The 17,013-nt window shown below is 45.8% G+C and overlaps 1 protein-coding gene across 1 annotated transcript in view; it reads left to right on the top strand.

The window, feature by feature from the left end:
• CPNE2 (copine 2) overlaps positions 1-17,013 on the top strand; it is an 80,201-nt gene that overhangs the window by 34,745 nt on the left and 28,443 nt on the right. Inside the window, exons 3-4 of the mRNA XM_083452918.1 lie at positions 8,960-9,139; positions 11,316-11,390. Coding sequence (XP_083309044.1) covers positions 8,960-9,139; positions 11,316-11,390 — 255 coding nt within the window. The remainder of the gene's footprint in view (positions 1-8,959; positions 9,140-11,315; positions 11,391-17,013) is intronic.

Here is a 17,013-nt window from a genome sequence, read left to right as displayed (position 1 = left end):
GTATATTTTTGGTACAGTATTTTTGATTTTTGGAGAGGAGTATTTTGAAGAGAGAGTATGGTAGAGAGGGCATTTATGTGATTTTCACTTTTGCTTGTGGGGCGCCGGAATTTAACCCCCCCACATAACCGGGGAGTCGCTTGCAGTCCGGAACAGGTTGGCAAATGCTAATACAGTGGTACCTCGGGTTACAGACACTTCAGGTTACATACACTTCAGGTTACAGACCCAGAACTAACCCAGAAATATTACCTTAGGTTAAGAACTTTGCTTCAGGATGAGAACAGAAATCGCACGACGGTGGTGCGGAGGCAGCAGGAGGCCCCATTAGCTAAAGTGGTGCTTCAGGTTAAGAACAGTTTCAGGTTAAGAACAGACCTCCAGAACGAATTAAGTTCTTAACCCAAGGTACCACTGTATAAGCTTTCACCATCAGAGTTTATTGTGTGCGAACAAGTTAGTTTAAGCTACAATTTTTTCATGTGAAAACAATTTTTTATTATTCTTATTAGTTGTTGTAGTTGCAGCAGCAGTGATTAATCACCTTTCTGCCCAACTAGTGAATAAAATTATAAAATATATACAATATTAAAAACAACAATATGGATAAAAAAAATGGTTGAAACAGAACAAAGCTGTTACCGGGGGGTGGGGGGAAGCAGAATGAAATTTAAAGCCCATTAAAAATCAGGCAAGAGTTTTTACTAATGGCATGCCAAAATGTTCCGCTGTGTTTTCATTGAACATTGTGCACTGATTGATGAGAAAATGAACTGCATCTGAGAACTTTCATTTTTTTTATTATTATAATATTTATTGCTTTTTGAACAATTTAAACACTACAAAACCAAACAAAAAAAAATACAATACAATATAAAAACACTACATAACACTAAACACATTAAACTAACAAAACCAAACAAAAACAATTTAAAACACTCAAACAATTTCAATATCTTATCTTTCATTCACTTATTTCACCGACCTCCTCACACCTCCCTTTTTGTATTCCACTTCTGTCAAATGTTTCAGCAATTCCTTTCCATCTTCCTCTGTTATCTGTCGTATAATTATCTTAACACATTCTAACCTTATTTTACCTTTAAAATTCCATTAATCTATTTATACTTAAATCCTTATAACATTTCTACTAAAGCCATATAACTTCATTCCAACATTTTAACATTCATTAATTTTGCAGTATTTCTGTAAATAATCTTTAAACTTTTTCCAGTCTTCTTCCACCGACTCCTCTCCCTGGTCTCGGATTCTGCCAGTCATTTCCGCCAGTTCCATGTAGTCCATCAACTTCATCTGCCATTCTTCCCGGGTGGGTAGATCTTGTGTCTTCCAATACTTCGTGATAAGTATTCTTGCTGCTGTTGTTGCATACATAAAGAAAGTTCTGTCCTTCTTTAGGTGAAAGAATGTACCTTCAATCTCTTTACATTTCCAACATTTATTGTCAGGCAGATGATAATTTTTTTCAAGCTTGACTGGTGTCATGTACCACCTATAAATCATTTTCATTAGGTTTTCTCTTAAGGCATTACATACGTGTGGTCCATAACTGTTCCCAGTCAGCCATCATTATGTTATGTCCAACATCTTGTGCCCATTTAATCATGGCTGATTTCACCATTTCATCCTGAGTGTTCCATTTCAACAGCAAATTATACATTCTTGACAAATTCTTAATCTTTGGATCTAACAATTCTGTTTCCAGTTTTGATTTTTCCACCTGGAAACCAACTTTTTTGTCCAAATTGTATGCCTCCATTATTTGATAATAATGGAGCCAATCTCTCACTCTGTTTTTCAATTTTTCAAAGCTCTGTAATTTTATTCTGTCTCCATCCTGTTCGAAAATTTCCCAATATTTCGGCCAATTTTTCTAAAATATTAATTATATTCCTCGTGTTGTCAGACAAATGTCTGCCCAGGAGAAAGCCCGCTTGGTCTTTATGAATTTCTTCTACTAACACCTTTTTTAATATTTTGGCCAAAATATCTCCGAAAATTTTGTAATCCACATTAAGAAGCAATATAGGGCGGTAGTTCTTAAGCTGTGTCTTTTCAATCTCTGTTTTCGGTATAAGTGTAATACAGTGGTGCCTCGCAAGACGAAAAGAATCCGTTCCGCGAGTCTCTTCGTCTAGCGGTTTTTTTGTCTTGCGAAGCAACCCTATTAGCGGATTAGCGCTATTAGCGGTTTAGCGGCTATTAGCGGCTATTAAAGGCTTAAGGGATTAGCGGATTAGCTGCTAAAAGGCTATTAGCAGCTTAGTGCCTTAGAAAAAGGGGGTGGGGAGCGAAAAAAAACCCCCAGGAATTGCAATACATTTTCGTCTTGCGAAGCAAGCCCATAGCAAATTCGTCCTGCGAAGCACCTCCAAAACGGAAAACCCTTTCGTCTAGCGGGTTTTCCATCTTGCGAGGCATTCGTCTTGCGGGGCACTACTGTATAAGCTTCCTTCCACGACTCTGGTGCCTGCATCTGAGAACTTTCAAATAGGAAATAAATGTTTACTGGGAAGAAAAATAGACATTAGAAGAGCCTGCTGGATTAGGCCAAACAGGGCTCATCTAATCCAGCATTCTGTTCTCACAAGGGCCAAACCAATGGGAAACCAGCAAGTAGGATTTGAGCGTAAGAGCAACTTTCCCCTCCTGTGGTTTCCAGCAACTGGTATTCAGAATCATTGCTGCCTCCAACTGCGGAGGCACAAAGCCCAGCCATCGTGGCTAGTAGCCATCGATAGCCGTCTCCTCCATGAATTGGTCTAATCCTCTTTTTAAGTCATCTGGATTGGTGTCCCTCACTGCCTTATGTGAGAGTGAGTTCCATAGTAAAACCATGCACTGCATCCTCTGCAACTTGACAACAATGGAGTCGGATCAAAACCCCACACCCACCAAAACACTCAAGGAATTCTCAGGTGCCCTGACAAATAGACGGGGAAAATGACCCTTTCATAGGGGAAGCAAACTTCCACGAAACCATGCTAGTTTTCAGAGCCGTCTTTTCCATAGGGCTTAGTGGTGCTTTTGAATTATGGTGCTGGAGTTGATGCTTTTGAATTATGGTGCTGGAGGAGACTCTTGACAGTCCCACGGACTGCAAGAAGATCAAACCTCTCCATTCTTAAGGAAATCAGCCCTGAGTGCTCACTGGAAGGACAGATCCTGAAGCTGAGGCTCCAATACTTTGACCACCTCATGATAAGAGAAGACTTCCTGGAAAAGACCCTGATGTTGGGAAAGATTGAGGGCACAAGGATAAGGGGACGACAGAGGATGAGATGGTTGGACAGTGTTCTTGAAGATACCAACATGAGTTTGACCAAACTGCGGGAGGCAGTGGAAGACAGGAGTGCCTGGCGTGCTCTGGTCCAAGGGGTCATGAAGAGTCGGACACGACTAAACAACTAAACAACAGCAACAATGGTGCGTCACGCCAGGGCACCGGCCTCTCAGGGGCGTTCCAGCAAGTGGGGGAGCTGTGTGGCTTTGACAGTTGCCTCCCCTTTCCCTGCACGCCCGCCAGCTGTGCCCCGCCAACTTTAAGGCTGGCGGGCGTGAAGCTTCCCTCCCAAGCCTTCTCAGGAGGAGAGCGATCCCCGCAGAGGCTTGGGAGGGAAGCTGCACGTCCGCCAGCCATATGGTTGGGGGGGCACAGCTTCCATCCTAAGCCTCTGTGGGGATCGCTTTCCTCCTGAGAAGGCTTGGGAGGGGCGCAACTTCACTCCCAAGCCTCTGCGGGGATTGCTCTCTCACAGCAGCATGGGGGAGAGTTGCGCCCCCTCCCCACGGCTGGCAGTGTGCAGCTACGGCCACCCCAACACTATCTGTGGTAATTTGGGGGTAATTTGCACCCCGGCGCCACATCTGCTAAAAACGGCCCTGCTAGTTTTATTCCTTCTAAGGCTTGGTAAAGATAGGGCCAACTGACCTCCTTAGCAAGGAAGGCCCACAATTGAGACTCCTGTGAGGAGGTTTCTAGGTGAGGAAGGGCGCCTGAGGTGACAGTGGCGGTCTGGTGAGAGGGCAGCCTCCTTGCCCCAAACCCCTTTCTGAGTTTCTGTTCTGACAGTCCCAACATTGTTTGCTGCTGAAGGCAAACCGATAGGTACAGAAGGGAAATTGTAGGGGAGGGGAGTTCTTCTTCTGGGAGGCGAGGTATGCATTTAAGGGCTTGCACTTACTCTCTCAGGAGTATAATTTTGCGGGAATGTGTTGCCAGGACAGCAGGCACCTCACGCCCGCCTGATTTCCATAATCCCTAACAGAAGCCCCTTTCAGAGTTAAGGAGGCATTAGCACATAAATGCTCCATTTGAGGTCGAGTGAGCCTCAGAAGTGTCAGCGTTTTCCAGGGCCTGTGGCCAAGAAAAGCGTGTTGGGGCTGGAGCCGGGCCCTGCGCACGTGCGGGCCCTGGGCTTTGGCTCCAAAGGCAGCGCCTTTAATCTGAGAAACATTGCAGGACACGCTGTGCGCCACTTGGCAGTGAATTCTCCCAAGACAACTTGTCTCTCTTCAGGTGGCTTTTAACGTTTGATACAATCACTCCTGCAATTTTGAGTGATTTTAAAGAGCTTTATCTTGGGATAATTGGAGCTGTGTGGAAACAGGGCCTTTCTGCGTCATTTTTTCCCTCGGAGTTTTTGCTCTGTCTTTTCCCCTCCTCCTTTTCCATGTAATTCAACAACAAGGCATGGAATTCAGGCTTAATTTGTAATTAGAAAGGCGCTGGGAAGGTGTGTTCCTCATTGAGAGCTGTGCTCTTGGACCAAAAAGCACTGTGACTTAGGAGCAAAACCTCCCCCAGTGGTGGTATAGTGGTTAGAGTGTTAGACTTGGACCTGGGAGACCAGGGTTCAAATCTCTACTGGGCCATGGAGCTCCCAGGTGAACTTGAGCCAGTCATTCACTCTCAGCCTAACCTACCTCACATTGTTATGAGGATTAAATGGGACAGAGGAGAACTATGTAGGCCACTTTGCACTCCCTGGGGGAAAGGTGAGGAATAAATAAAGAAATGGGTTGATAATTCAGAGATTCTCATCACTTCCACTATTTCCAATGTGCAGGCAGTGAGTGTCATAAACATCCCCACCCAAGAGGAAAGTATCAGCTAGCTTTGGGAAAACACCAAAGTGTGCAGAAATAGAGGAATGTTCAACAGTGGGAAGGGAGAGCTCAGCAACAGCCCCATGCTCTGTAGCCACTGAATTTGGACTTACTGTTGGGATGGGCCGGGGAGGTGGGGACAGACCAAAAACCATAAAAGGAATGTAAGAAGCTTCCTGATATTGGGTCAGGCCATTGGGTCCATCTAGCTCAGTTTTGGGGTCTCTCCCAGCCCTGCCTTGTGTCATGGCCCTGTCAAGCAAGGAAAGTCGAGAGTGAAGAATTAACTCTTTATTGTCAAAAGTACACTTACAAGTTAAGATAAGGCATGCCCATCAGTCCTGTGTTTCTCAGCTGCTCCCAATGAGGCAGTGAACCCAGCAGAGAGGCCCCGTCCCCCGCTTATGTATCTCCCCAACCTGAGCTGTGCACAAGCAAGTGAAAACTACACCTGCGTGTAACCTGTTTCTGCTCCTCCCACTTCAGTCCTCCTGGTCCAGGGAGACAGTGGAGCAAGATAGGTGGGGACACAAGGAGGAGGTGTGGAAGCCCGTGACTCTACACCAGCTTGACCTGCCTCTCCCTCCTGCTGCACCTGTTCTTCACTCTCCGATCCTGCAGCTTCTCTTGCCTCTCACTCTCATCTCCTGGCTGTCACAGGCTCCCCCAGTTCACTGATTCCTTCTTCTAAGTCAGTCTCCAATCCCACTTCTCCCCGCACCCAGTACCTAACTCATCTGTATCCAGCCACCACTCCTCAGTGTCCAGCCAGTCCCTGGCCCCTGGAGATGCTGAAGATTGAACCTGCCCCCCCCCTTTCAGCCCTAAAGCAGGTGTACTGCTTCCGAGCTTCCCATGTTGCTTATGGGAGTGAAGATATCTTAAAGTTGTAGTTCAGGAGACTGTTTGGATTCTTTGTGAGATAAAGGGAGAATAAAAAGGAGAGGGGGAATTCGGTGAAGAGGGGTGTGGGCAGGGCTTTCACTTTCTGCTTCAGTGTGGCTACTGTTTTTTCTGTCAGGTTTCTGCACCCACACCCACAGATGGGGGTGTGGCCTGGGAGAGTTCTGGGGGCCAGATAGTGTGCCCTGCAGGGCCACATTCAGTCCTGTAGGCCTGGCATTCTACACCAATTTTGACTAGTACTGTTGGCGATCTGGAACAGGACCGGGAAGTGGCATGTGCCCTAGAGAGAGTCCTGAGGGCCACATAGAGAGCTCTGCAGGGCCATATTCAGCCTGCATGTCTGAGGCTCCCAACTCCCATTTTATGTGCACCTGCAGAGTCCTGCGGTCATCTGCCCCAGACTTCTTGCAGCTGTCTAAACTCAAGTTCCGATTTCCCCTTCCCTCCTTCCGCATCGGTTCTGTCGTGCATTATGCCTTGAAGGCCTGCATTGGCACAGGATGCACAGCCGAGAGAGCCAAAAACCTGCCATTCTCCTCACTTGGGCTTTTTCTAGGAATGCAGATTTCATTAAAGAGCACAGCCAATTATGTGAAAGTGAAAACTTCACTGCCGCTTCCTTCACCCCTCATAAGCCTTGCGAGTTTGAATGGGTGCCAGCGAGGCAGATGGAGTAAGTTACATTGGTACCAGTCCCTAGGAAGGAGGAAAAGAGGCCCTGCTATTGATCCGTGCAAAATATGTTGCCATTTCAACATGGCAAGATGTGGGAGGTGTGAGGGAGTCTTTGCTCCTTCTCTTGCATCGGTTCAATTTAAAAGTGAGCATGCAAACAAAACCCACAGAGCGGAAGAATTCAGTCTCTTTACTGAAGCAAAGAGAACTGATTTGTGTTGAAGCACGCATATATTGGCACCCAAAGCAGTGCTGGCACACCCACCCCCAAAACTGGGGAGCCTTTTTCAGCTCAAGGGCCACGTTCTCCTCATGGGCAACTTTCTGGGGGCCACACATCAGTGGCAGGTATGGCAGAAGTAGGTGTGCTCTCCCCCCCCCCCATATTTCATCAAGGCAAGTGAGAGTAGTTATCACAGATCAAGGACACATCCAGCCAAGTAAAATCACCAGCAGAGGCCACAAAGCAAGGCCAGGGAAGGCTGTGGCTCAGGTGTGTGTGGCCTAAGCAGTCTCATGGGCCTGAGATTCTTCCACTCCTGTAGTGAATTATCTTGATGAATTCTGAGCTAAATTTTGTAATTGTGAGCTCATTACGCTGGCTCCAAAAACCTACAAAACTGCAGCACGATGCAGTAAAACAATAGGACCCCCCCCCCAAACATGGAAGTCACAGTAATCACTATTATTATATATTACATTTTTATACCGCCCTTTATCTGTAGATCTCAGGGCAGTTCACAACATAATGTCTGGGCTGCTGCATAAGCAGGTCAGCACTGCTGTGCTCCGAGTCTTGCTTGTGCTCGATGTTCTAGGTCGATAGGCCACAACGACTGAGTGGCCCCCGAATAAGGAGTCCCAGACTTCAGGCAGTGTTCTGTTGCCTGCACTGGTGTAAATCCATGTAGTTCCTCTTCATAGAAGTTGCTCCAGAACTGTATGGAGTGCGCCTTTCATTTTCCCCTTCGAGGCTGGTTGATATTTTGTGGGTTGGTAGGGGGAGAGGTCTTCCCTGTGCAACATGAATTTACCCATGGAAATCCTCTTGATTTTGCATTTTAAATATCTGGCGCCTGCCTTTTTAAGTGAACTGATGTATTGCACACTTCCTGGTCTAATCAGAGAGCATAATAATATTTTGGATGTTCCAATTCTATGAAATTTATGATACAGAACGTGGGCTTAAAAATGTACCATATGCGTTAAAATACACATTTTCTGATTAAATATGTTTAGAGATGCATAAACATATTGAGTAAAATATGTACTAAATATTATTTTGTATTAAAATGCATATTTAAATATGTGTGCCATATTTTTATTTTTTTAATCACAGAATGGGTTGAAAACAGAATGTAGCAGTATTACGGTTAAACACATGTAAAATTGATATGGGATTGCATCTGATGTTAGTCATACCCAGAGAAATGGACCTATGTTGATCATGGCCATTAATTTCAATTGGTCTCCTTGTGACTATGGCTAACATTGGACACAGCAGATTGGCTGTAAATAGATGGATACTACCATCATTATAGGGACGCGGGTGGCGCTGTGGGTTAAAGCCTTAGCGCCTAGGACTTGCCGATCGAAAGGTCGGTGGTTCGAATCCCCGTGGCGGGATGCGCTCCCGTCGTTCGGTCCCAGCGCCTGCCAACCTAGCAGTTCGAAAGCACCTTCGGGTGCAAGTAGATAAATAGGGACCGCTTACCAGCGGGAAGGTAAACGGCGTTCCGTGTGCTGCGCTGGCTCGCCAGATGCAGCTTGTCACGCTGGCCACGTGACCCGGAAGTGTCTGTGGACAGCGCTGGCTCCCGGCCTCTTGAGTGAGATGGGCGCACAACCCTAGAGTCTGTCAAGACTGGCCCGTACGGGCAGGGGTACCTTTACCTTTACCATCATTATTATGACCTTTATCAATACATTTTTGGAATGATTTTATTTTATTAGTGCAAAACTGCCCTGCAGAGTAGAGGGTGGCAACATCTCAGGCTCTTGCCTGTCAGTGCTGTCCACAGGCTGCTTCTGCTACAGCCTTGCAGAATTGCGCCTTTGTGTTCAGAACTCAGCCATGGAGAGGAAAGATATACGTTTGGACTGAACATAGCAAGAGCGCTTTCAGATTACCCCCAACACCCTAAAAATGTTCCACCTGTCTTCACCGTTACTTTTCAACGAAAGCTGTACCACTGTCTAAAGGACTTGTTGATCGGCTCACTTGTTCAACCTAATTCTTTATTTGCAGATCGACAGGACAGAAACAGCTGTGAACAACCTCAATCCAGCCTTCTCCAAGAAGTTTGTCATAGATTATCGCTTTGAGGAGGTTCAGAAGCTGAAATTTGCCTTGTTTGACCAAGACAAGTCAAGCATGCAGCTGTACGAACATGACTTCTTGGGAGAATTTTCCTGCACCCTGGGAACAGTGAGTGTTACTACCTGCTTAGTGGAGTTCCTAAGTTTCTGCTTCCAAAGTATTGCCGGTCATTGGCAAATTGTTGCTAGTTCTTCAGGCAGTGAAATAGATTAGAAGGCAGGACGAACAGGAGCATAAGCAGGACCCTCCTGAATTAGATCATAGCTCTGTCCCCTTTCCAGCTGTTATGCTTTTGGAAAGCCCGCAGCAAGACATTAAAGGTAACAGCATTCCACTGTTGCTTATTCCCATCTATTCTAGTTTACCACCATTGTATGTGATGAAGGTTCTGTTTCACTATCAAGCCTATTCTTCATTTAATAGACCAATCATTTGTGCACTGATTTATCTAATGCTTTAAAAAAAAACTCACCTAAGCCAGTGGCCATTACAACATCTCGTTGCTTAAATTACGTGCTCTGTAGAGCAGTGCCAGTCTTTGTTTACCGTGCCAATATCTGAACCCCTGGGTGACCCCCCCCCCAAAAAAATGCCTCTGTAGGCATCTTCCAAACATTTCCCCAAACATTTATGAGATTGCCTTTCAGATATAGGCAACCTCACAAAGCAATTTACGCTTAACATTACAGCAAAACATCAGGGCAGCTTTGAAACAATGTGGTTAGACTAAAGAACTGAGAATTAGGATGGTGGGGGGAAATCTGCGCCACAGAAAATGTGAAGAATTTGCCAGCCTTGCATAGCCATGGGAAGAATTGCATTTCAGGAACAAATGTCCCAAGTACCATAGAGAAGCCATTTTGGGGTGACTGTGGTTCCTTGCTCTCAGTCATCTCTTGGATCCTCTTTCTTTTCTTCTTCTTCTTCTTTCTCTCCTCTAGATGAAGATTCTTTCCATCACCTGCTCCAGTTAAAGCTAGTGATGCAAAGGGAGACTGGCACTCACAACAGGCCCCACTTTGAGTGCAGATCCCAGCTGGCTTTCTGAGAGCTCCACTCAGCCGCTCAGTACTTAGCAGAAAAGCCTGCTGGAATGTCCTCAAAGTCTTCTGCTGGGCCCAACTTTTTCTCCAAAGGCACGAGCAGCCCATGAATAGCCTTGGGAAGGAGCTGCCTGAATAGCGTCTGAGAATGCCATTCTCTCTCTCTCTCTTTAATTTCACTTTTACGTCAGGCTTCTGTTAGCTTAGTTCGGCTAGACTGTTGTAATGCACCTGATGAACTCTGTGGTTAGATTGAATGGAAAGACTCCTTCTCTTTGTCACCCCCTAGCAACCTCGCTGGCCACGTAAACTTGAAAACCAAGGAGATAAATCCCTTGGTTTTAGGCATGAGGTGCATGCATGCTGAGATCAGGAACACAAGTCAGATCCGCCTGCTGCGCCACTCTCTGCAAATGCCCTCTCCTGTTGTGCTTCCGTCTCTTTCTCTCCTCAGCAGTGCTGAGTGTTTTCCGCAGGATGTGAGCAAATATGAAATGTCACCATTCAGCATGTTGTGCAAGTGCATGTTTGAACAGGGATCTTAACTCTGTCCAGTATTGGGTTTTTGGTTTTAGTCTGTTTTGGGGTGAAGATTTTTTTATTTCATGTTATAATATATATAAAATAGAGAGAACAATTATAACAACAGATGGAAATTAAAAGAGGAAAAACAAACTATAAAATAGGCACGTAGAATGAGTACAGTCACACATGGGTTATAAGTCCAAGTAGAGGATATTAGCGTTATCTGATTATCAGCTATCATTCCAGATCTGTCCAGGCCTGTGACAAGGGTTGCCTTGAAAATGATGGCTCTGTTGTATATGTAAAAAGGAATGCCAAATCATATAAAACGTATCTGGAGCTTCTGGTCCTTGTCAGAATCTCAAATTATGCATCATTTTCTCCATTTTGGCTAGATTCCAGAATGAGTGGTACCAAGGGCCCAGTGTAAGGTTTTGGGCTGTTTTCCAATGAGTTTGCAATTAATGTTCCAAATGCCAAGATAATAAATGAAGCCAATTCTTTTGGCAAGTTGGCATCATCAAAAACATTAATTTTGGGCAACAAAGAATAGTTTCTTTAGTAATTTGTCAAAATTAGTATCTGTCAAAATTAAATCCCTCAAATCTTGCAACAACTTAGCATTCCCACCATAAACAATAATGACTACATCCAAGATTGTACTCTGTCGGATCATTGCTACAGGCCTCCCTTTGTTTTCTGTTCTTCTCCCTTAGATTGTCTCAAGCAAGAAGATGACAAGAGCACTCCTCCTGGGGAACGGGAAGCCAGCTGGAAAAGGAATGATAATGGTATGGGGGACATGAAAGCAGTGGTATAAAGAGGGCGGGGACTTGGATTCTGAACTTAAATCCCGGTTCTGCATTTGGGATATAGCTGGAATCCTTTTTAAGCCCTTGGTTTTTTAATGACTGCTGTGGCAGCCACCCTGGCTGGTCACTTCACTCCCCAAGATCTACACACTCCCCCCGCCAAAAAAAGAAAACACACACAAAGTGTACTTTTCTAAGGAACTGGAGTAAAAGGTTGCTCCCATAGAATTGATCTGAGCCCTGAAAAGAACATAGAACTGAAAGAAGTGGGAGATGGAGCCACTCTTCCAGATTCCTTCTTCAGCTCTTTATACTTTTCAAGAGAGAGAAAAAGTCAACCACCCTCTCATTTAAAACAGATTCCTCTTCCATCCCTCTGTTTTGCCTTATTTTTTATTAGAAGAGCAAAAATAACAACCAAAGGGACCAGAGCAGCCAAACTTCCAAGTCCTGATTCATTCATTTCCATAGCAAAGCTTAAGCAGAAATTTCAGTGCGTGCTTAAACCTCTCACCCTGGAAACAAAGCTTCACTTGGACTGGGTGGCATCCAGGTTTAAAAAAAATGTTCAGACTTATGTCCATATGAAACCATTTGCATAAAAATGCATATGCCATGCACTCCTTTATTTCTTCTGCAAATTTGTGCGCAATCTGCAAACCCATAAGCGGCATGCAAGATAAATTAGGATAAAAGGTTTGGTTTATGAGGACGAGTAGTGTTAGTGGTAAGAGGAACAGGGCTTACTACTTAGCAACAGGTTTCTTAGCAACAGTTTTCCCTCTCTTGCACACTTGTGCACACAGAGCAATGCCTTTCCCATTGTAGACATGTCTGGCTAGTTTTGCAAATGAAAGGAAGTGATATTGGCTTGCATTAAAAGCACGCACACACCGCCCTCCAATCCTACTCATCTATAATTATCAATTGGGATGAACTGTTTGCTGCACCCTTGGTGCCTATACATCATCATGATATATCAAATGCACCATGAGTCATGCTGTGCATATTAGCTCACTGGTCCTTACGTTGCAGCCTTGGGTTCACCGATGCTGCTTCCAGCTATGCTTTCAATGCCTTCAACCACTGTAAACCCACTACATATTGGTGTGTGTGTGTGTGTGTGTGTGTGGTTGCGTCTGAAGCCAAAACTGCGTATAGTCAAAACCCATTTGGTTCAATGGCAAGTGGATTTGCCAAAGTCATTTTTCCTGGAACCATTTTTCCCTTTCCACACACTTTCTGCCCCCTTTTAATTTTTTTAAAAAAATATTTTGCCACATACAGAAAGTTGAATGTGCAGAAGTTAAATGTGCATAAGTTGTGGACTTATTATATGATTCCATATTGGAAACAGGAGAGAGAAATGGCAAAGAGTCAGAGGTGTTTTTGAAGGGTTTTTTCCAACTTACATTTTAAATGTAACCTGACAAGCGGCTCCCTCTACAATAGAAACCCACAAATTCTGTGCATGTTTCTTATCCCAGGAACCTTGTTCCTGCTGAGGAAAGTTGAATCTAAAGTGAACAATGGTGTTGCTTGAATTGCCTTCACTGCAGTAATCTTGGTGCATTGTCACCAGCTTGCTGAGATGTGTGGGCAGAGGAGGCTGGTCAAATGTCAAATGGGGAATTGCCCTAAACAACCTCAGTCTGCCCACAGCCAGTCTCTGGATACCTGCCTTCTTCCTTACAATCAGGTCCAAGCTGGAGCTAAACAAGAACAATCACACAAATTGCCCATGAATATATGGAGAACATAAGAAGGTGCCTTCTACCAAATCAGACCATTGGTCAATCAGTACTGTTCACGGTGACTGGCACTGGTTCTCTGGGGTTGCAGACAGATGCTTCTCCTAACCTTACCTGGGGGATGCAAAGGGGTCAACTTGGGCCCTTCTGCATGCAAAACAGATGCTCTGTCACTGAGGATTCTCTAGCTGTGATTCCTGCATTGCAGGGGATCAGTCTAGATGGCCCTTGGGGTCCCTTCCAATTCCACAGTTCTATGATTTCATGCATGTTGACCAAGAAGGCACTCACCAGAGAATATTTTCATCTTGAAATGGAAACAGCAGGATGCTCAGTTGTTGTGTTTCCTGAGCTTTGATGTATGCAATTGTGCATACATTTTTCTAGTGCAGGAGAGAAGGAAGAGCTTGGATAGGATTGGCCAAGCACACTTCGTTGCTTAAGGCAAAGGGCAAGATCACACACACAAACACATTCCACACACAAAAGCTAACTGGGCTAGCATTTGACTCTTATTTCAGCACTGGTGATGGGACAGCGTCCAAGTGAGGACAGCAGGTTAGTTCAAGAGGGTGCATACGGTCCACACAACCTCCGCCTTCCAAGCCCTCACTGCCACTCAGGATGTGCCACCTGAGGCAGCTGTCGCACTCAGCCCAATGGTAAGGCTGGCCCTGAGTTTGGCTGCTGAATCCCTGCATGGCAAAAATTGTGAGCAGCAATCCACATAATTAAGGCCCCATTAATATTGTCTGCCCAACAGAGATAGGAAAACAGACATCGTCCAGCTCCTTCAAATTAAAACAGCCAGATGGACCATCATTAAAATGGAGAAAAAATAAAAATATCGCTATTTCCTGTGTTACAGGCTGCTTTAAGCATACTCATTGATGTGGGTGGTTCCTCCCCCCCTCCACCATAGGAACAAATATATATATATTTACATAGCTTGGCAAAATAGTTATAGGAGGAGATGCTGGACTAAATGGGCCACTAGCCTGATCCAGCAGGCTCATCTTATGTTCTTAGGAGCATTTGGCCATGCAGCTCCCACTGGTGTGGATGGGGGTACATTGGATATCTGTACATAAAACTCAGAAATATCTAAAAGATGCCACACCAGCCCAGATTATGATTAAAGTGGAGTGAGAAGGAAAAGGTATTGGCAGCAGGCTTCTGTGTGGAGGCACCCTCCAGCCCAGCACTCTGGAGAGAGATCTCTAAGGACTTCCTAATTGTGAGACATTGACGCCCATTGATAAAATGTCTACCAGCTATCCTGGCCCATGAGACAGGAGCCTGTGGCCCTGCAGATGTTGATGGACTGCAACTCCCTTCAGCCTCAGTCAGCGGTCAGCAATGGTAGGAGCTATAGTCCAACAATATCTGGAGGTCATCAAGTTGGAGAAGGCTGTTCCTAGCACTCAAAACTGCCGTGGAGAAAGAGGTTGAGCTCAGGGCTTGCCTTTTCAGTTTGATGGGCTGGTGACAGCAGCTGCTTTATGATGCAAATTGCAGTCTCCTCTGATTTGGCTGCACCATGGTGGGCTATCACCTCCCTCTGCTGATCAAGTGTGCTTGATTTTAATGCCATGGGATCTGCTGAAGGCATCTTCATCTGTGCTTGCCCTCCCCATGCACTCAGCCAGTCACCAATCAAGCAAGAAATCTATGCAAGGAAACTGACAGTGGATTTAGAGAGGGGAACGGTGTAACTTGAACACTCCGTGTTCAAAACTGGCTGCTCGCAGGGCTGTTGTGAGGATAAAACAGGCAGGAAGAAAACTATGCAAACCATTTTGAGCTCCTTGGTGGGAAAGGTGGGATATAAATGCAATGAATGAATAAATAAAATTGTTGTAAATGGTGCTTTGCGAGGAATTAAAAGGACAGGCCTCCAAGGGGTATACTAACTAGACACAGACCCAATATCTGTAACAGGCAGACTAGATTTTACAGGAAATGTGAGGGGCCTTTTTTTAAAAAAAGCAGGGAAACAGCTGAGACCTACACAGAAGGCAGGAGGATGCAGCTGGGTCCCATTGGGCTGGTGGTTTGGTGCTGCTGTGCCAGGAGAAAAGGTGGAGTGGGGGGGGGGTTTAACCGTTCAAGGGCAGCAAAATGGCAAACTCCCTGGAGACGCTCCATGCTGGAACGAGGCAGTGGGGCTGACCGACTGCCAGCACGTGTAGGTGGCTCGAGTTGTGCATGAAGCAAGCGTCGCCGAGGCCAGCCGGATGAGGCTGGCAAGGCAGCCCCCTCCTCCTCCAGTGCAGGATGCGCTTTCTGTGCTGGCAGCCGCTTGCCTCTGCTCAGAGGGAGCTGTCTTCCTCCCACAGAATGAGAAACATAGTCTTTCTTTCTCTGTGCCGGGGGAGAAGGGGAGCCTGAGGCCTGAATGTGGGCCCTCCTGGCCTTAGGGGAGGCTCTTCCTCAGGCACTGCCCCTTCTCCCCAGCCCTGCCCTGCCCTCTTCCTGAGTGCTTTTGCCCAGCCGGACTGTGTGCTTGATCTGGGGATGATGCTTCTTGCCTGCCTGGATGGAGAACGTACGTGTGTGTGTGTTTTCTCACATAGAAACCTGCGAATTTTGTGTGTCTGGAACACAGAGCTGCAGCTATTTCTCTTCCCATTCTTGCCACTTCCATAAACCTGGAAGAGGAAAGTGACACTCTTTCCCACTTTCCTCTCTTGACTTCGTGTGCTTTTCCAAGGTGCTTTTCCTACACTGCAGGGGATTGGACTCCATGTCCCTTGGGGTCCCTTCCAACTCTACAATGCTGCGATTCTATTATCTCAATTTTTTCCACTTTGCAGTTGGACCTGTGTTTTTAGAATTCTGTGCTCTAGCCTAGGCTAAATCTACTGAATTCCTGGACCAGAAATGCCAGTGATGGAAGCTATAATCCAGAACATGTGGAGGGCACCTGGTCTGATGAAATCCATGTTGCTGGGCCCTCAGCCCTTATTCAGTTGAAAATAAGGCTCCTGTGTGGAAAAATTAAAATGCTGGACTCAACCTCTGCTCTGGCTGCAAGCACTGACATCCAGCCATTGTGCTCAGGAGGAGAGAGAGAGAGAGAAAGAGTATGAAGAACATTTGCAAAAAAGAAAAAGAAAAAGCAGCCTTGGCATCTTCTTCTCTTCCACCCACAGTGCCTGGAACCGCCTCTCACTCCTATGTTCCTTTCAGCACCTATTCATGCAAAATAAACCCCAAAGCAGAGCAGCCGCAGGGAGGCCAGTGACAGACGTCTCTCAGCACCAGGCTCTGAGACAGGGATCCCCACTCGTCGCACATGGGCACCCTATTGCTCAGATTAGCAGAGCTGCTGGCTGGAGGATGGAACTGCAGGCAGTTCAAACCAGGATGCTCAACACTAGATCACGGTCCCAGGAATCTGGTGACTCTGGAAAGCCAGTCCCATGCCATCGACAGCAAGGCAGTTGGGCAACCTTGTTGCTCAACTTCAAAGCAACGTACATTTGGATTTTTGAGCAAGTGCTGTGGTCACTTCTCTGCTGGCTCTCCTGAATCAGCCTGCCAAAGATGCAGAAAGCACACACACACACACACTGCGCTTTCCCAAGAGATAGGGGTAAAAGCTGGACCACATAGAATCATAGAATTGCAACTATAGAATCCTTGACAGATGGCCATCCAATCCCCATTTAAAAACCTCCAATGAAGGAGAGTCCTCCACCTTCTGAGGGAGTCTTTTCCATTGCCAAACAGCTCTTACTGATGGAAGGACGTTCCTAATGTTTAATCGGAATCCCCTTTCTTGCCATTTGAATCCATTTGTTGGGGTCCTACCCTTTGGAGCGGCAGAAAACAAGCTTGCTCCATCT

This window comes from Podarcis tiliguerta (assembly GCF_965153285.1).
Source record: "Podarcis tiliguerta genome assembly, chromosome: 8".
NCBI lineage: Eukaryota > Metazoa > Chordata > Lepidosauria > Squamata > Lacertidae > Podarcis > Podarcis tiliguerta.
Note: the sequence above shows the minus strand (reverse complement) of the source record. Positions and strands in the feature narration are given on the sequence as shown.